The sequence below is a fragment of the Anolis sagrei genome, chromosome 1, assembly GCF_037176765.1.
Source record: "Anolis sagrei isolate rAnoSag1 chromosome 1, rAnoSag1.mat, whole genome shotgun sequence".
NCBI classification, from domain to species: Eukaryota; Metazoa; Chordata; class Lepidosauria; order Squamata; family Dactyloidae; genus Anolis; species Anolis sagrei.
Genome location: NC_090021.1, coordinates 269992521 through 270013672, shown reverse-complemented (window position 1 = coordinate 270013672; position 21152 = coordinate 269992521). Strand labels below are relative to the sequence as shown.

Sequence of the window (21152 nt, the reverse complement as noted above, 5' to 3'; positions counted from 1 at the left end):
TGGTAACAAGCAACACTCGCTGAATTTCCCTCTGTTAATCAATACAGGTGTATATGTAATGCCTGTCTACTTGTCACACAGGTGGGTATTCATATCTACAAGCTTACTCTGCATGAACATGCCTTACAGTATCACATTATTCTTGGACACAGAGCAAGGTAAAGTCAGGAAATAATCTACATATTCAAACTGAGCAAATCAATATGGTAGATTCTCAAGCTATGGTAAACTTCACTCAGCCTAGACACTTTTGACTTGAAAAGGCCAAGGCCAAGACCAACTCAGTCTTAGCTCAACTGCAGGAGAAATGCTGCCCATAGAGGTTGTATAGCAGGGGTCCACAAACTTTTTAAATAGAGGGCCAGGTCACAGTCCCTCAAACTGTTGGAGGGCCGGATTATAATTTGAAAAAAACATGAATGAATTCCTATGCATACCACATATCTTATTTGTAGTGCAAAAATCACTTAAAACAATACAATAATTAAAATGAAGCACAATTTAACAAATATAAACTTATTAGTATCTCAATGGGAAGTGTGCTTTTGGCTTATGAGATAGGATTGTTGTCGTTGTTGTGTGCTTTCAAGTCATTTCAGACTTAGGTTGACCCTGAGCGAGGGCCGGGTAAATGACCTTGGAGGGCCGCATCCGGCCCCCGGGCCTTAGTTTGAGGACCCCTGTTGTATAGAAATAAACCCTGCTATCCTTACATTGAGTGTGTGTGTATGTGTACAAATGTATAGACACACGCATGCATGCAATGTAAAGGGAGACAGGTGTGTGTGTGTGTGCATATATAAAATCTACACAATCTCTACACTTAAAGTGTCTTTAAAGTTTTAAAGAAATTCATAAAAGTAGTATTTCCTCACAGCTGATCAATCTTTATTAATTTCAAGAGTACACAGGTGGCAAAATGATGCTTTCAAAAAGCTCCAAGAGGAATCCCATTTTCAACTCTGTAATAAAAAGAAATAACTAAAGAAAAAGACTTCCATTTACTTTTCAAGGGGATTCATATTCTGAAATATAAAATGATTCTGAAATTGGGGGCTTACATAAATCCTGCATTTCCAATGCAGCATGAGCAATATTTGCATGTTCGCCAGGTTGCATTATGTGATTTGTTTCAAGAGGGAAATGCAACCTGGGTTGCCAGCAGTTTAAAAGTTACATGCAGAGAAGAAAGCCTTTGAAATATTTCATATGTTAGTTTGTGAGGGTGATAAATAAGGCAGAAGTAAAAGAGAAATGCCTACAAGGGAGCGGGGAACCCTAAGGGAAAATTTATCTTGAGTATTCTAGATTTTAAGACTGAGAGCAAAATAATTTCAGTTGCCTGTTAGTCTCTCCACATTGATTTCTCTGCTTTGGAACTCTAGTACTGTGTATATGGCAGACTATTGTGTGGGATAGTAATTTTGCCTTATAGACTCATAAAGCTGAAAGCTACCACAAGGGCCAGCCAGTCCAACTTCCCGCCATGCAAAAATACAAAACCAAAGCACTTCCACTTCCAACAGATGACACCAGCATACTCTAAGGCTGCATATTTCCACTGTCGATCAGATCTTACCATCAGGAGGTTCTTCTTAATGTTTAGGTAGAATCACTTTTCCTGCTATTTGAATCCATTGCTCCCTGCATCTATGGCAAGCATCCTCTGAGGTGAAATGTCAGGAGAGAGTGCTTCTAGAACATGGCCATATAGCCCGAAAAACCTACAAGAACCCAGTGACTCCAGCCATGAAAGCCTTCGACAATACATTATTATTATTATTATTATTATTATTATTATTAATAATAATACAATAATATAGTACAGGAGGTATATAGGCTATTACAGTATTAGGAATATATTTTTTACAAAGCATAAGCGACAGCTGCTTATGCTTTGTAAAAAATAGATTCCTATGTGTATGTAAACTATGCTATAATTCAAACTGCAAAGCACAGACATTGAAATCATTGAGCAAAAGCCTTCCTCCTACAGCAGACCTCAGCAAAACTACATTTCCCAGCATGCTCAGTAGTTCAGCACGTGACTAAAGCTGTAGTTCCTGCTCGTGGCCGCCAGCTGGTCACGTGAGAAAGGGGAACCATGGCTGCCATGGAGCCAGAGATGTTTGCAGCGCTTCAGATCTTGCTAAAAGTAAGTCAAGGAGTGTGTTTTGCACGAGGCTGCTTGTTGCAGAGGCCCCCAGTTCTGTTTTAAACTTTTGAACCATGGCACTGAAAAGCTCTTAAGGAGCATTTCTAGAATCTGACCATTTTAAATTGCGAGGTGCTATGCTATGGGGTTTTAAAAGAAAAATATTTATCTTCCCAATGGCCACTTGGAGTCAGGCCGGGCAGGAGTTTTGGCAAAAGATGTGAGTTTGAATTATTTTAACCAAAGAGGTGACTTATAGTGCACCTACACTGTAGAATTAATGCAGCCTGACACCACTTTAACTGCCATGGTTCAATGCTATGGGGTCCTGGGAGTTGTAGTTTTACAAGGTTTTTTACTTCCCCTGCCAAAACTATACCTCCCACAGTTCCATAGCATTGAGCCAAGGCAGTTAAAGTGGAGTCAAACTGCATTTATTGCGCAGAGATGTACCCACATATGTATCTCTCTCTCTCTCTGTGTGTGTGTGTATGTGTATATATATAATATGTGTGTGTGTGGGATAATTTGTATAACACATTTGTAATCCAGAAGTCATGCTACAAAAGGGGTGAAGAATGGGAAAGGGGAAAAAATTAAAAAAACAAGCAAACATGAGCACCATTCTTAAATGCATATTTTGTGCCTTCGAATAAGTGGCTTCAAATAATTTAAAAAGCAAGGCAGAAATCGGATTCCAAATATGAGATTGGATTAAAATCCAGTAGGTAACACAAGATTATTTGTTCCTCAAGAAAAGTTGTCAATTAGCAAAATTGTGTGGTTTCACATGGTTTCCTTAAATTTATGTAGAGAAAGTATTAGAGTTTAGATTTCCACTTGAATAATGTAAGTGGAGATATTTTCCAGGTGTGGTTACATTGTGTTTTCTCAATAGTAATTATGGAAAAGTTAGGCAAAAAATAAACAGAGGCTGGATCTACACTGCCGTATAATCCAGATATCAGATGATCCCCATTATCCGACTTGAACTGGATTATATCAGTCTACACTGGCATATAATCCAGTTCAAAGCAGATAATCTGGATTTTATATGATAGAATAGAAGTGGCCAGAGATAGTTTTGCCAGTTCGGCAAAGAATATATTCAGGCTAGATCTACACTTAACTATATTCCAGGATCTGATCCCAGATTATCTGATTATTCCAGATTATTTGGCAGTGAAGACTCATAAAATCCAGTTCAAAGCAGATAATTTGGGATGGGATCCTGGATACAGAGCAGTGTAGATGTAGCCAGAGATAGTTTTGCCAATTCCTTCCTCTGAAATATACCCTACAGCACCTGGTTTTCATTTACAGTCTTCAGACTAGTACTAACCAGAGTTTATAATGAGAAGACAGGAAAGCTTGGAGAAGACAATGATGCTGGGGGAAATGGAAGGAAAAAGGAAGATCAGATCAGAAAGGGTCTAGTGCCCTTAGGGTATTTGAGCTCTATATTATGTACAATATAGTAATAAATTACCTTCGATAGTTCAGTAAATGAATGAAAACATACATTTACACACTTTGTAGTGCAGGTTTAGTTATGATCACTTAGATATGCCCCATTCTATTCAGTGAGACTTAATAAGATAATCTTAAATAGGGTTCCAGATTAAATCATGTGTTATATGTGAATCACATCTGTAACCTTGCCAATATCCAATATAAAACAAGAGAATGCATCTATAGATAAGAGATATGTTTAACTTTCATGGCCAATGGCAACTTTATAAATCTATTTTCCACTAATTTGTTTGAAAGTATGTTTAAGACAATGCCTATGATTATAGCCTATGACTTTTGAAGGATTACAGTTTGTTTCCCTTTGCTAGGCTCCTTCAAAGGATGTTGTTCGGCAGTTGTGCCAAGAATGTTTTTCTCATTCAGCCAGTGGCTCAGACAAACTGGTTGAGAGTGTCTGCTCCAACCTCTCCGTTGTACCAAATGAAGCAAACCAGGTAAGAAGCTGGTGGTTGTTTTAGGTTTGAATTGTAACACATGGTTACCTATAAATAAGTCTTATTGAAACCAGTGGGATATACTTCTATCTAGATACTCACGGGTTCTTCAGGGTCAGAGAACAGGGGACAAATGGGAAGCTGGGCAGACATTCATGACTCATAAACGCCAACGTGCATGTGGCTTTACCTGGAAAGGGTGGTGAAAGGCTAGAACATTTTTGAGCTCCTGTTGGAAAATAATAGTGTTTCATCTTTGTTGGTCCTTACAGTTAATTCATTCCTTGCACAACCTTACAAGATACACAGTGTACCATGGTCTGATGTCTCCTGAAGAAATTCTTTCTCTTTTTCCTGAAGGATTTCACCAGAACCTTAAAAACCTCTTGACCAAGATAATCCTGGAAAATATGTAAGTGTCAGGTTTGTGTTGGTAGTTGTGATATGGGCAATTTCCCAGAGGAGCTGCAGCATACGAGTGGACTTCCTAGAATACCCCTAGGCATGATTTGGGTCAGGACTACCAACTGAGGAAGCCTGGGAGATGTAGTCCACACAAAGCAGGATCTAGCTTTATATTGGTGAAGTTTACAAAGGCACAGTTCGTTTTTAATGCTTTCAGAATTGTTAATCTTATTAATATTTCAGAATTGTTTATAACCCTCATCTAACTGTAGACATGCAATAACTAGCATGAGATGATAACTTTGAGTATTCTCTTTGGATTAGATTTTTCTGGCTTCATGCCTGCAACATAATATACTATGTAAAAAGGATTTGCTTAATGCCCTTCTAGTTTCTGCTGCTATTCTATGCTTCAGGATACATTATCATAATGTGTGTTTTTACTTCCCTTTTTAGCTCTGCCTGGAGAAACGAAGCCCAAAGTAGTCAAAGTAAGAGGACATATATTAGAATAACTTGCATTTTGTAAATTGGTTACCATGGCATCTGATAAACGTTTCCATACTTTTTCAGCATCCCTTACTAATTCACTCAGTGGTTTATATGAGGGAAATGGCCCACACAGAAATCACTTCCTTCCCCTGTTGATCGTGTGAAATGTTGACTTCTGCCTGTTTTACCAGTGACTTCTTGCTATGTGTGTATATTTAATTATATGCCAGTAATGTGAATATATGGTAAGCATATCACTCTTCCATATGGGGGTGGGAGAGAGGATTTCCTGCCTCTGACATGCAAATCACAGCCTTAGATGATGGTGTCTGATTATGTGCAAAAACAATATTGGTGTCACATTAGCACAAGATGTCTTTCTTTTTCTTTTTACATACTATTTTTATTTAAACAAATTAATACAAAAACAACATTTAAATGTACAAGCAAACTAACAAACAAAAATAAACTTAAAATACTTTTTCTAGAATAAAAGAAAACATTGCTATTACATTCAAAGCTTCAGAAAACATTAGTTACGTCCAATCTATTTTATCTCATCTAAAATTCTCTGTCTGATGGTTATAATCTCTCAATATTGTACACCCATTAAATGAAAAAGAAGATTTGATAGACCCTTTCCCCACAAAATAACACGCATGGGACTTTTACAGTTTATTCCCATATCTAAATTTATATTTACCTACCGATACAGATCATGTACATTAAATGGGAAGTCTAGAAACTTTATCAGTGATAAGCCTATAGTGCCAAAAATGTTTTGTCAGAAAGGAATGGTTTTGTTTCCATTTGTGTGCAAGAACCATTTTGGCAGTTTTGTTTGTTGTTTTGTTGTGTATCTTCACCATTTATTAAAAGTTAGTGTAGCATTTCAGCTGAAGTTCTGAGTGTGAATGTGGAGGATCCTTATAAAGAAGCGCTAATCCCACTGGATGCCACCAAGAATGCAAAGAACGTATCAATGCCACCAATATAATGTAAAGATGTGGTGTTAATCCCACCAAATGGGATCACCAAAAATATAAGGAAGTTCTGAAGACTGCTGAATTAAACTGCCACCAATATGTATAGAGACACTGGTCTTAAAGTCTCTGTTTGTCCCTATTTGCGTTGTGAGGTAACTTTGGTAGAGTGGAATGCACCGAACTTAAAATCAATGGAGGAGGCAGGTTTAAAATACAAAGAGAACAAGTTTATTGTTAAACAAAGCGTAATTGTTGCAATATTGAGATGTTGAGCTTGGCATATGTTTGATGGTTACAATATGGCTTGGTTGAGATACATTCAGGCTTTAGATGTTACAATCTTATAAACTCCTTCTTCAGTGAAGTGCTTTATTATTTCAGTGTTCCCTGTTGTGAATATTTTCACTGTTTGTCCTATACCGGATCAAACCACTGATCTCCAGTCTTTCACTACTGGCGATCCTAAACCCCCCTCTGTTAGATTCTTTTTCCTCAAAGCAATCTAACTAGGTTTCCCTTCAGCTCCCTTGCTGAAGAAATATTCACAAACACTAAAACTAACTGAATCTATACTGCTTCACACCACAGAGCCCTAACTGACTCTGCCCTCTTCTCAGGGTCTCATCCTCCTGACTGAAAATTAACTGACACTTTCAAACCTTTTTCTCCTTAAGCTCCGCCCACCTCCTCTGCTGCCTTGTCACCATGGCAACCTATCCCTCACAGCTAGGCCATGGCAACAAATGTAAACCACAAATACAGTTTAAACACAGTATTGTTGTTGTTGTTGTTCATTCGTTCAGTCGCCTCCGACTCTTCGTGACCTCATGGACCAGCCCACGCCAGAGCTCCCTGTCGGCCGTTACCACCCCCAGCTCCCTCAAGGTCAGTCCAGTCACTTCAAGGATGCCATCCATCCATCTTGCCCTTGGTCGGCCCCTCTTCCTTTTGCCTTCCACTTTCCCCAGCATAATTGTCTTCTCTAGGCTTTCCTGTCTCCTCATGATGTGGCCAAAGTACTTCAGCTTTGTTTCTAGTATCTTTCCCTCCAGTGAGCAGTCGGGCTTTATTTCCTGGAGGATGGACTGGTTGGATCTTCTCGCAGTCCAAGGCACTCTCAGCACTTTCCTCCAACACCACAGCTCAAAAGCATCGATCTTCCTTCGCTCAGCCTTCCCTAAGGTCCAGCTCTCACATCCGTAGGTTACTACAGGGAATACCATGGCTTTGACTATGCGGATCTTTGTTGCCAGTCTGATGTCTCTACTCTTTACTATTTTATCGAGACTGGACATTGCTCTCCTCCCAAGAAGTAAGCGTCTTCTGATTTCCTGGCCACAGTCTGCATCTGCAGTAATCTTTGCACCTAGAAATACAAAGTCTGTCACGGCCTCCACGGTTTCTCCCTCTATTTTCCAGTTGTCAATCATTCTTGTTGCCATAATCTTGGTTTTTTTTGACGTTTAGCTGCAATCCGGCTCTTGCTCTTTCTTCTTTCACCTTGATTAGAAGGCTCCTCAGCTCCTCCTCGCTTTCGGCCATCAGAGTGGTGTCATCTGCATATCTGAGGTTGTTAATGTTTCTTCCAGCAATTTTCACCCCAGCTTTGCATTCATCCAGCCCCGCACATCGCATGATGTGTTCTGCATACAAGTTAAAAAGGTTGGGTGAGAGGATGCAGCCTTGCCGTACGCCTTTCCCAATCTTGAACCAGTCTGTTGTTCCGTGGTCAGTTCTGACTGTTGCTACTTGGTCCTTGTACAGATTCCTCAGGAGAGAGACAAGGTGGCTTGGGATGCCCATCTCACTAAGAACTTGCCACAATTTATTATGATCCACACAGTCAAAGGCTTTAGAATAGTCAATGAAGCAGAAGTAGATGTTTTTCTGAAACTCCCTGCCTTTCTCCATTATCCAGTGGATATTGGCAATCTGGTCTCTCGTTCCTCTGCCTTTTCTAAACCCAGCTTGAACATCTGGCAACTCTCGCTCCATGTATTGCTGGAGTCTTCCTTGCAGGATCTTGAGCATTACCTTACTGGCATGAGAAATAAGGGCCACTGTACGGAAGTTTGAGCAGTCTTTCGCATTTCCCTTTTTTGGTATGGGGATATAAGTTGATTTTTTCCAGTCTGATGGCCATTCTTGTGTTTTCCATATTTGCTGGCAAATGGCATGCATCACCTTGATAGCATCATCTTTTAAGATTTTAAACAGTTCAGCTGGGATCCCGTCGTCTCCTGCTGCCTTGTTGTTAGCAATGCTTCTTAAGGCCCATTCAACCTCACTCCTCAGGATGTCTGGTTCTAATTCATTCACCACACCGTCAAAACTATACTCAATATTATTATCCTTCCTATACAGATCTTCTGTATAGTCTCGCCACCTTCTCTTGATCTCTTCAGCTTCTGTTAGGTCCCTGCCATCTTTGTTTCTTATCATACCAATTTTTGCCTGAAATTTACCTCCAATGTTTCTAATTTTCTGGAAGAGGTCTCTTGTCCTTCCTATTCTGTTGTCTTCTTCCACTTCCATGCATTGCTTATTTAAAAATAGTTCCTTATCTCTTCTGGCTAACCTCTGGAATTGCGCATTTAACTGGGCATATCTCCCCTTTTCACTGTTTCCTTTTGCTTTCCTCCTTTCTTGGGCTACTTCCAGTGTCTCAGCAGACAACCATTTTGCCTTCTTGGTTTTCTTTTTCTTTGGAACGTACTTTGTTGCCGTCTCCTGAACAATGACAGTATAATAAACACTTTATAATAAACATTTCTTTACACCTTCCCCCCCAGAAAAATTATTTTTGGACCATTCTCAATCCTAGAATGGCAAAAATAATTCCACATATTATTCAACAATATATACATATACATCAATTCTGAAAGGGAAACATATTATGGTTAAGTACATTTCAATTACACATACATACAAACCTTTAACCCATGGAATCCTAGATAAGGCGTCCGCAACTATATTTCTTTTACCTGAAACATTTGAAATTAAACATGTTTCAAATATAAAATCCTGTAAACATAAACTCCATCTTAACAATTTGTTATTTGTATCTTTCACATTATCTAACCATTTTCCTTTGTTGACATACTACATTTATCAGAATGCCAATTTTTACTTGAAACTTCTACAATCTCTCTTCTCTGTGGTCGGGACAATTCTATGTTCATATCTACCCGATCTAAATTTTTGTACTGTTCACGATCACCCTCCCAAAAAGAAAAGGGACCGGATTCCTCTTCCGAAACAACAAAACATACATTCGCAGATCTTACAACATAAGGCTTTAACATGTTTACATGGACTCTTCTTTCTACATTGGAATGTTCATCAAAAATATCATAGTTTATGTGGTTGTGCTTTCTGGTGATCTTCCAGGGTCCAGACCAATCCAATTGAAGTTTGTTGGTTTTGTTGGGAGATAAAAATAAAACTTCATCTCCGATGTTGAAGATCTTTGGTTTAGCAGTAGAATCATAATAGTCTTTTTGTCTCTGCTGAGCCGCAAGCAAATGTTCTTGAGCAATGTCTCTAGCTAGCTTCATTGTTGCTTGAAGATCCTTTAAATACTCCGACACTGGAACTGGATCTGTCGCCGGACTTTCTTCCCAATATTCTCTTATCAGATCCAATGGACCACGAGCTTTCCTTCCATATAGTAATTCAAATGGACTGTAGCCAGTACTGTCATGAGGGACGGTCCTGTAGGCGAATAACAGTTGTTGCAATTTGACGTCCCAGTCATATGGCTTCTCTTGACTGTAAGACTTTATCATTTTGACTAAAGTCTTGTTCATATTTTCAACTAGTCCATTTGTCTGTGGATGATAAGCTGTTGAAGTCAGGTGTCTGATTCCACATAACTCAAGCAATTTCGACATAAGCCTGGAAGTAAACTGGGTTCCCAAATCCGAAACCAGTTCTCTAGGATAACCAGTTCTTCCCCAAATGGATAACAGGGCATTTGCAATTGTTGTTGTCTCGATGTTAGTCAGAGCTACAGCCTCTGGATATCTTGTGGCGTAGTCAATCATGGTTAGAATGTATCGGTAACCACGTCTGCTTGGTTTACAAAGAGGACCCATTATGTCAATGCCTACTCTGTAAAATGGTTCTCCAATTATTGGCATAGGGATCATAGGAGCTTTAACTTTATCCCTTCCAGTACTCAATCTCTGGCAGATGTCACAAGATTGGCAAAACTCTTTGATCCTCTGGAACATGCCAGGCCAATAAAAGTTCTTAATAATTCTCTTCGTGGTTTTCCTCACAACTTATTCCTAAATTAAATTTAAGGCACTCGATCAGTTGTTACACGAATCCCGTCGTCTGCCACCAAAAATATAAAGAAGCGCTAATCCCACTGGATGCCACCAAGAATGCAAAGAACGTATCAATGCCACCAATATAATGTAAAGAAGTAGTGTTAATCCCACCAAATGGGATCACCAAAAATATAAGGAAGTTCTGAAGACTGCTGAATTAAACTGCCACCAATATGTATAGAGACACTGGTCTTAAAGTCTCTGTTTGTCCCTATTTGCGTTGTGGGGTAACTTTGGTAGAGTGGAATGCACCGAACTTAAAATCAATGGAGGAGGCAGGTTTAAAATACAAAGAGAACAAGTTTATTGTTAAACAAAGCGTAATTGTTGCAATATTGAGATGTTGAGCTTGGCATATGTTTGATGGTTACAATATGGCTTGGTTGAGATACATTCAGGCTTTAGATGTTACAATCTTATAAACTCCTTCTTCAGTGAAGTGCTTTATTATTTCAGTGTTCCCTGTTGTGAATATTTTCACTGTTTGTCCTATACCGGATCAAGCCACTGATCTCCAGTCTTTCACTACTGGCGATCCTAAAACCCCCTCTGTTAGATTCTTTTTCCTCAAAGCAATCTAACTAGGTTTCCCTTCAGCTCCCTTGCTGAAGAAATATTCACAAACACTAAAACTAACTGAATCTATACTGCTTCACACCACAGAGCCCTAACTGACTCTGCCCTCTTCTCAGGGTCTCATCCTCCTGACTGAAAATTAACTGACACTTTCAAACCTTTTTCTCCTTAAGCTCCGCCCACCTCCTCTGCTGCCTTGTCACCATGGCAACCTATCCCTCACAGCTAGGCCATGGCAACAAATGTAAACCACAAATACAGTTTAAACACAGTATAATAAACACTTTATAATAAACATTTCTTTACAATCCTATTTCAAATTCTACCCTGATTCAAAGTCCACAGTGAGACTACTTTGTATTATTGAGATAATGCTGTTCATCTGCCATGTAGTTGATTGACTTTACTGATACAATGATTACTGCAACTCTGTGTATGTAGTAGTGTCAATTTCAAAATGCACCATAAATGCTGTTATTACTAAGGGGGTTGTTGTTTATTTGCTCAGTTGCTCCTGACTCTTCGTGATTTCATGGACCAGCCCACGCTAGAGCACCCTGTCGGCTGAGGCCACCCCCCCCCCCCCCCGCTCCTTCAAAGTCAAACCAGTAACTTCAAGGATACTATCCATCCATCTTGTCCTTGGTCTGCCCCTCTTCCTTTTTCCTTCCATTTCCCCCAGCATCATTGTCTTCTCCAAGCTTTCCTGTCTTCTCATTATGTGGCCAAAGTACTTCATCTTTGCCTCTTATACCTCTCCCTCCAGTGAGAAGTTGGGCTTTATTTCCTGGAGGATGGGCTGCTTTGATCTTCTTGCAGTCCAAGGAACTCTCAGAATTTTCCTACAGCATCACAGTTCAAAAGTGTCTATCTTCCTTCGCTCAGCCTTTTCTATGGTGCAGCTCTCACATCTATAGGCTGCTATGGGGGATACCATTGCTTTAACTATGTGGATTTTCGTTGCCAGTGTGATGTCTCTACTCTTAATTATTTTATTGAAATTGGTCATTGCTCTCCTCTCAAGAACTAAATGTCTTCTGATTTCCTGGCTGCAGTCTGTGTCTACAGTAATCTTTGCGCCTAGAAATACAAAGTCAGTCACTGCCTTCACATTTCCCCCCTCTATTTGCCAGTTATCAATCAGTCTTGTTGCCACAATCTTGGTTTTTTATGTTTAACTGCAATCTAGCTTTTGCACTTCCTTCTTTCACTTTGATTAGAAGGCTCTTCAGCTCCTCCTCGCTTTCAGCCATCAAAGTGGTATCATCTGCATATCTAAGGTTGTTAATGGTTCTTCCAGTAATTTTAACTCCAGCCTTGGATTTGTCAAGCCTCACAAGGTGCATGATGTCAAGCCCTGCACGGCGCAAGTTGAATAAGTTGGGTGAGAGTATACAGCTTCCGTACTCCTTTCCCAGTCCTGAACCAGTCTTTTATTTCATGGTCTATTCTTACTGTTGCTACTTGTTCGTTATACATATTCTTCAGGAGACAGACAAGGTGGCTTGCTATCCCCATACCACCAAGAACTTGCCACAATTTATTATGATCCACACAGTCAAAGGATTTAGAATAGTCAATAAAATAGAAATAGATGTTTTTCTTAAATTCTCTGCCTTTCTCCATTATCCAGCAGATATTGCCAATTTAGTCTCTCGTTCCTCTGCCTTTTCTTAATGCAGCTTGTACAGCTGGCAACTCTCTCTCCATGTATTGCTGAGTCTGCCTTGCAGGATTTTGAGCCTTACCTTACTAGCATGTGAAATAAGTGCCACTGTACAATAGTGGATCCCCTATTTAATTATTTGTCAACCACAAATATTTTCCTTCTTCCTAAGATTAGCATATTTAACATTAAGATATCAATCAGTCTTTATCTTTCTATAAGACATATAATCCATTACCTTATATTATATCATAATAGGTAATCTCTGAACCCATAGATTTCACTTACTCATGAAAAATGGTCTCCTTACAAATTTACTAGGTCCTTGATATACTTCCCGTGAAAGTTACTATAGAGCCCCCCTGGAGCACCTAGCGAATTTCTAGAGGATATCTTTCTAGAAATTTCTGGATATCCCAGGGCAACTTTATGGTATGCTTGGAATAGTAATTTAAGTAATTTTATCATGCTCAGTTCTATTTGCAATTTCAGGAAATTTTTGTAACGTAAGCCCTGCAGATATTGGTGGGAGCGGGGATCTTCCCACATTAATCTTTTTCTCCTTTAATACTAATTTATCAGTTTTTCAAGTGGAATTATTGTGATCTGGATCAGGTTCATGCCCCTTTCTTTCGGAATATTAAAAAAGTTGGGACTCAGAGATATAACACACCATATGGTTTAGTTCTGTGTTTCGGAAGGGGAAAATGATCTTGGACTCGTATTATACTGTAGATGTTTTATGACTGGTTATCTAGTACTAAGTCTCAGAGTTGGTTGTCAGAGATAATAATATTTTGATCTGCTTTCCTGCGGTGGTTTTGGCTCTTCCCGCTGGCACATATGGTGTGTGCGAAATATTGGATGCAAGCACTGTTGTCTAATTCTGGCAGAGAAAATAAAGTGGCATCTTCTGCCAGTATGTGGTTGTCTTCTAATCAAATACCACATGGCATAAACTCTTGCTACTTGCGCTTTGGCTGTATTAGGTCTTGTTTGTACAATACTGACAGAGGGAGGAAAGCAAATTGTTGTAAGTGGCATGGAATCTGTTACTGTTCTAGTGTCATCTAGGAACATGGTTTTCTCAATGAGTTGCAAAAGCAAAAACACCAGAAAATGGAATAGCTCAAAAAGTAAAATCACCTTCAGAGTTCCTACATGGGTAAAAAGGTGGTTATAAAATAAAGTGAATAATTATTAATAACATGATTTTTTTTATTTATTTATTTGCAGTATTTGATTACCACCCTTCTCAACCCAGAAGGGTACTCAATTGTTGTTGGCAACAATTCAATAACATTGATGAAATACTGACATAATTTTTGCCTGTATAAAGAGAGCCAGAAGAAAATCACTCTGCAGCAGAGGGGTGGGCAACAGCATGGAAGAGTAGCATCAAGACCAATATGTTTCCAGTCTGAATTCCAAGTGCTGGTGATGACATTTAAATCCCTAAATTGCTTGTACATGTGTATACATACCCTTTCAAATTGCCTGCCATTGGTTTTCTTAGCCAAGGAGTACTCAAAGATGATTTTGCCAGTTCCTTCCTCTGAAATAGGGTTTACAGCATCTGGTATTAATTGATGGTCTCCCGTTTAAGTACTAACCTAACCTGACCCTGCTAATATTACACAATCAGATGGGATCTGGTGTATTAAGAGGATGTAGGCCTCTTAATTTTTTGGGGAGCTCAATATGTGAGGGACTGCCTCTCCATATATATGCCTGCTGCTGCCCACCCCCCCCCCACCCCCTCTGTGTCCTGCCAATGAAGTCAATACATTGTGAAGGGACCTGGGAAATGAACTTAGCTGGGGCATCCTGATTGTGGAATGTTCTCTGGTTGACACCTTGGCTATTCAGCAAAGCCTTTAGGCCTCACTCATATTCATGAAATGCTGAGGCACATAGTTTTAAACACTTAATACCTTAAATATGTCCTAGCTTGTTAATTATATTTAATATATTTTGAGTATATAATATATCCACGTAAATTAACCAACCAAAGATTTTCAAAAAAATTAAAATAACCCAGCAGCTCACGCAAACCCTGTGCAATGGCCTTCCCAAAGATGCAGAAGTCACCATGTTTACATCAGCACAATTTTTAAATAAGGGATTTGATCATCCATACATTTTGGTATCCGAAGGAGGTCCTGGAAGCAATCCCCCACAGATATTGAAGGCTGAGTGAGGAGTTTGTAGTAATCCCAGACCTTGAGTAATTATCTAGCCATTGCCCCATTTATTATGTTGTAAGCTTCTGTGTCCCAGTCTTTGAAAGCTTATGCCATAACAATACATTAGATTGTAAGTTGACACAAGCTTCTATTTTGTTAATTCTAGGACAAACATTTGTGTGTCGATGTTTGATTCTGTCTCTGCATATATGTTTGGAAGCAAGTTCCACTGAGCTTAATGGGGCTTAATTTCTAACAAGTATACTTAGGATCCCAACCTGGAGGCGTATCTAGGACTTTTGCTTCCTCAGCATTACCAGAAATTGCTTCTTTTTGCAACTTGAATTCATTAGTTCTGGTCTGGTACAAAGAAGGTCAGACCGATCTCTGGGAGTCATCCATCAAGTGGAAGTAAAGCCCTAGAGCTCCAACAAACAGATGAGGCACAGAAGGTTGATATACCAGGCACGTATGCTACATCGGCTTCCCTCTCTTAGGGGGCTCCAGAATCGCAGCCATGGTCTTTCCATTGGCTGGTTTTCAGCTCCTGACATCTTTATCTCTCTCAGATAAAAAAATGGCAATAGAATAGGAAGAGGTGATAGATAGGATGCTAGAAAAATGTTAACATGTAAACTAGGTTACAAATCAGTTCAACTAGGCTGGATGAAGGGCAGAATGTTTTTAAAAAGAATAATAAGTTACATTGTGTTCTCTTATTTTAAAAAGGTTCTCTGATAGTGCATTTATAGTGCTTCCTCCTGGGATTTATTGCTTTGATTTGCTGATATATTATTTTGTTCAAGTGCAGAGCTGCTACTGGATGTTGACTTTGATATTGCTAGAAAGAACTTTTTTAAAACTGATTTTTTTTTACTCCTATGGTAGGAAGAGAGGCTTAAAAAGGATTTATGCATCCTATTAGTACTGCACAGATGACCTTGTGATGGGGCTTTTTAAAATCCTCTGGAGTTGGAGTACTAGGAAGCAATGCCAAGACATTAGAGTTAAACTAATTTTGGTTGCCATTTTGGTTTCTTATTCACTGTTTAATAAATAGTAAAAAAAAAAAAAAGAAAAGAAAAAGAAAACTGGTTTTTCGGTGATGCCATAACTTGAAGAAAGAGTTGCTTTGTTCTAGGCAATGGTGTTCTTCTGCGACCCTTCAATGGTGAATTTCCAGGTTTAAGGCCTATCTCTCATTATTGCTCAAGGAAGAAGAGTTTCTTTCTTGTTGTTGTAATGGGGCAAACCAGACTTTAATTTCTCCTTCGGAAGTGGAGGCTTGACTGTCCTTTTATCACCGTTACAATGACTGGAACTTTCTTTTAGACCAGCTTATCTTCTTTGGTTAGTTTCTCTATTTTGGCAGAAGTAAATGTCTTTTTGAATCAAGCACCCCTACAGATGTTGTTGAACACCATCAGCTCCTGGCAGCCCTTGTCAGAATAGTCAGTGGTGAAGAATGCTGCAAATTGCAGTCAAACACTGTTTGATAGACTGCATAACCCCCCCCCCCCCCCGCTTAACTGGAGGCTGGACCTGTGAACCTGCCTTACTCAGATTCATATTATTTGTCCATCTGTCCTAGTATAATCTCCCACTCACATGTATTTCTGGTGTTGTGGTCTTTCCCATTATGTGCTACTGATTCTTACTATTTTTATTCTTTCTATCCTGCCTTTTCTCCTAAAGGGACAAGCTTTTGTTTCCACTTACAATGGCCCCATTATAGGGTTTTCTTAACTAGATTTTTTTCAGAGTGGATTTTCCTTGCCTTTGTCTGAGAGAGTTTTATATGTTCAAGGTCCCTTGGTGGGTTTTCAGGGCTGAGTAGAAATTTGAACTGTGAATCTCAAAACCCGAGTCCACCACTCAAGCCATTACACCAAATGGGCACAATATTTTACAGATTATTTTAAAAGTACAGATTTAAAAATACATAGAAAATTCAGAATGTGTGTTATTTCTCATGTTTTGCCTTCCGCCCCCAGCTGCCGCCATCATTTTGTGTCTTGGAAAGGTCTTTTTTAATAACAAGAAGTGCTTGGAATTAGAAAAAGAAAAAGAAACATGATTCATAAACTTAACTATGTTTACAGGATTATACCCAGCACTTTTTTGCATTCAAAATATATGTTTTGGTCACAGTGTTACCGTTACCATTAAGGAGGATCAAAATGTTTCCATTGCCCATATTTTGTTGGACTCTGGCTTCCATAAGTCCTGCAAGCAAAGTCAGTAGTATAGTGGTTCTCAACCACTTTTGTTTTGGCCTTTAACTCCCAGAAATCATAACAGCTGGTAAACTGGCTGGGATTTCTGGGAGTTGTAGGTCAAAACACCTGGGGGCCCACAGGTTGAGAACCAGTGCAGTAGTAATAAAGGCTGCCAGTTGCAGGATACACTTTACCTGACCTATCAACCTGTATGTAGTACAGCTCATTTCATGCTGATATGGAATGAGTTTGTGTAAATGTTGCTGTTTTCCAGCGAGCATGTGAACTCTGCAATATTCTACTTGGACAAACATTTTTTTACAATGAAGAGCATTACAAATTTGAAGAGAGGATCTGGGTTTTTAATGAAGATGCCTCTTTAAAGACTTATGGAACATTGTAATGGTGGTTTATAATTCAGGAACAATGGTGGACCGATGGATTCATCTGAAAGAGCATGGTTTGTTAATTTCATGGGCTTTCCATCTTATTTCCAGTTTCTTTGCCCCGCCTTGTGGATATGGATTGGAGAGTTGACATCAAGACCTCCTCAGACAGTATCAGCAGAATGGCTGTCCCTACCTGCCTGCTACAGCTGAAGGTATTGCTAGTTAGTCAAGTATTCTCAGACAATCATTTTGTTCCTTTTCTGTGTCAGAAAATGCACTGGGCTTGGTAATTCCTTTGTTGAATCTCAAGGCCATTCTCTCCAAGCCTCCTGGTTTTCAAAGGTCTTCAGTAGAGCAGAATACACTTCTGCTCTACTTCATTCTACATTTTTCCCACTACATCTGCCATGGATGGAAGGTACAGGATGAAAACCTATATATTGACCTACTCCCCTTCCTCTTGCCACAAATTGGAAAGTCATTTTTAAGATGACTCTCATGATAAGTTGATTCCACCCCTGAAAGAGAAGTCATGTGATCCTATGTTTTGTTTTGTGTTTTTTTTACCTAGTATAGGCTGAATATGCATTATCTGAAATGTTTGCGACAGGAAGGATTTTAGATTTTTTGAGGTGTTGGAGTTCTTATATTTGTATATATGTACATAATAAGATGTTTTGAAGATGAGACCCAGGCCTAAACACAAAATTAATCTATCTTTCATATACACTTTATATACAATAGCCTGGATATAATTTTATACAATATTGTTAATTATTTTGTGTATGAAGCAAAGTTTATGTAACTTGAACCACTCAAAAGCAAAAGTATCATTTTCTCTGCTTCCCATGTGTACAATTTCAGATTTCATAGTATTTCAGATTTAGGAATTCCAGATAAGGGATTTTTTGTGTGTGTCAGGAGCAACTTGAGAAACTGCAGGTTGCTTCCGGTGTGAGACAATTGGCCATCTGCAAGGACTTTGCCCAGGAGACGGCAGATGTTTTGATGTTTTACCATCCATGTAGGAGGCTTTTCTCATGTCCCCACGTGGGGTGCTGGAGCTGACAGAAGGAGCTCATATGCGCTTTCTCCAGATTCAAACCAATGACCTGTCAATCTTCAGTCCTGCTGGCACAAGGGTTTAACCCACTGCACCACCGGAGGCTCTAGATAAAGAATGCTAAACTCATAGAAGATCTGAGATAGGATGAGAGTAAAACGAGGTTTCTTTGGGATATTTGAAATCTCCCTTTTCTCTTTCAGATTAAGGAAGATGCTGCCCTGTGTGGGAATGACTTCTCGGCTTCTACTTTAACAGTAGAGTTGAACAAACAAACATTGGATACTATGCTAGATGGCCTGGGAAGGATTCGGGACCAGCTTTCTACAATAGCAAATAAATAATCCTTTGGCTAAAGAGCTGCAGAAGCCATTTACATGCTGAAAGAAACTTTCCTGTCTTCCCAATATGTTATAAACACTTTTGTTGTTTTTGTCCCCCAAGTTTTAAGTGGGACTTTTATTTCCTTCAGAAGCAAAATATTTAACTTGTTCCTGGTCAAATGCCTAATGTCAAGCAAGCCCTCACCTTTTCTGTATTCCAGGAGAGGTTTATAGCCCAGCCTAATCCAAAGACCTGTAAAAGGAAAGAGCAGCAACCAATGAAGCAGCATTTTTATCTCCCTGCTCTGAAATTAGGAAACCAAAAGCATGAATGCAGTGAATAGGTTGGCTTCCAGCCTCAGCACACTTCTGAAAGGTGTTGGGCTCAGCAGCACGATATAGGAGAGTTTTCCTCTTCACTGAGGCAGATCTTTTAAAATAGAGCAATTGTGATGCTGTGTGTTTTGTCAGAGCTCACCACAAAATTGCCTTCTGTGAACCTAGATTTAAGTTAAAGGGTGGAAATGAATTTTGGAAGCATTCGTTCCCAGCTTCTAATGGAAAAGGGACTGTTTTGTCACTTGGTACGGGATTTAACAAGAAGTGGAAGGTTCTGCGAGAGGTTTGGATGTATCAAAAAGGTTGCTAATAGCAACCTGTTCCTGTAGCAACAATGTCACTGCATTGCTTATGAAATATTAAGTGTTTCAGTTTTGTTTTTGTTTTTTTAAAATAACCCTACATTTCATGGTTTTCTTTTCTGAATAAATTATTTTCCCCTTCAGGCTGCTACGAAGTAGGAGCACTCTGTATTATTTGTTTGGCTGGAAATTAAATTTAGCAGTTTCTTTTAATACTTTCAAATAGCTTATTCTGGGTTGAAGTTTTTCCTTCTTTTCCTCTTTGGGATATTTATGGTACATATAGATGTGGCTCTCTTTTCATTGTCCTTCTGACTGCTGATTTTACTTCATCTTCCCAAACACTCATTTACAGTGTTACATAGTGCAGAGATGGGAAATGTGGCTCTCAGGACAGTGTGTACTGCTGCTCCAATTATTCTCTGCTGCCGTCTGTTCTAGCTAAGGCTGATGGGAACTGCAGTCCAACATATGAAAAGGCATACATGCTTCACATCTAACCTAGCAGGGATCAACAATGTCCAGCAGTCCACAGGATGCAGTTGCCTTGTCTAGGGACTTTGAGGGTGCAACTTCTCTTGACATCCCTTAAAATTACTTTTTTAAAATTTTAAGGGTCCTTTGTATGCACTAAGATGCACCACTGACAACTGAGGTAATGTATATCTTCCAACTCTATGATTCTATACAGAGGCTGGATAGCCATCTGTTGGGGCTGCTTTGAATGCGATTTTCCTGTTTCTTGGCAGGGGGTTGGACTAGATGGCCCAACTCTATAATTCTAAAAATAAAATTGAAGTCACTGCCAAGGTAGAAATGCCCACCACCACCTAAAGCAGTGGTTCCCAACCTTTGGTCCTCCAGGTGTTTTGGACATCAGCTCCCAGAAATCCCAGCCATTTTACCAGCTGTTAGGAATTGTGGGAGCTGAAGAGCAAAAAACCTGGAGGACCAAAGGTTGGGAACCACTGTCCTAAAGAGTACATAAGGACTTTTTTAAAGTCAAAGAAAAACCTTAGGGCATCAGTAGCTCACATGGAGTCAATATATCTTATGAGTCATATTATGCCTCCATTGTAATAAAGATACATTAGGATGGCCAAATATATTGTTCAGGAGTTTGCATTCCAGTTTAACACCCGCTTAGCAGAACCTGAGCCCGCTCATTTTAGTGGAAATTATTTACATATAAGATTGTTTATATATGCACAGCTCCACAAAACGTTTTTAAATAGTTAATAATTCATGAGCTGGTCATTGACCATAATAAAGTGAACTTGGGAACGTGACTTGCTAATAATATAGATAAATTAGCAGATCAGCATGGGTATTCAATATTTATAGCAATTCAAAAATGAATTTCCTCCCAACTCCTTTTTAATTTTGTAGTCACAAAGTGACTCATCACGATTTAATCCTCATCACAATAATTTTCAACCCAACGCAGAACATTGTTGTCCTCCTGAAAGTGAAGTAGATTACTACAAAATCATCCTTTCCCCTTGACTATCCAGCCTTTCCATCTACATTCTATATCTACATTCCTCATCACTGGATTGCTGCTGACATTGTCCATTTACCTCCTTGCCCTGTTCCTGGAAAATGCTTGCTTTAGATAGTTTCTGGATTTTGGCGTTTCTGGCATTCAAGCTGTTTCTAATGACAGGTGAGTACATTAAGAATAATATAATAATTTGATTCTTATACTCTGCCACCATCTCCCTGAAGGGACTTGGGGTCACTTACA

The 21152-nt window shown here is 39.3% G+C and overlaps 1 protein-coding gene across 1 annotated transcript; it reads left to right on the top strand.

The window, feature by feature from the left end:
* The first annotated feature begins 2070 nt into the window (after nucleotides 1-2070).
* Nucleotides 2071-19618, top strand: COMMD9 (COMM domain containing 9). Its single transcript, XM_060764708.2, has 6 exons — nucleotides 2071-2155; nucleotides 3997-4122; nucleotides 4395-4534; nucleotides 4984-5018; nucleotides 17487-17590; nucleotides 18645-19618. Exons 1-6 carry the CDS (start codon nucleotides 2105-2107, stop codon nucleotides 18783-18785), a joined length of 597 nt encoding a protein of 198 aa, XP_060620691.2. The 5' UTR covers nucleotides 2071-2104; the 3' UTR covers nucleotides 18786-19618.
* Nucleotides 19619-21152: the final 1534 nt, after the last annotated feature.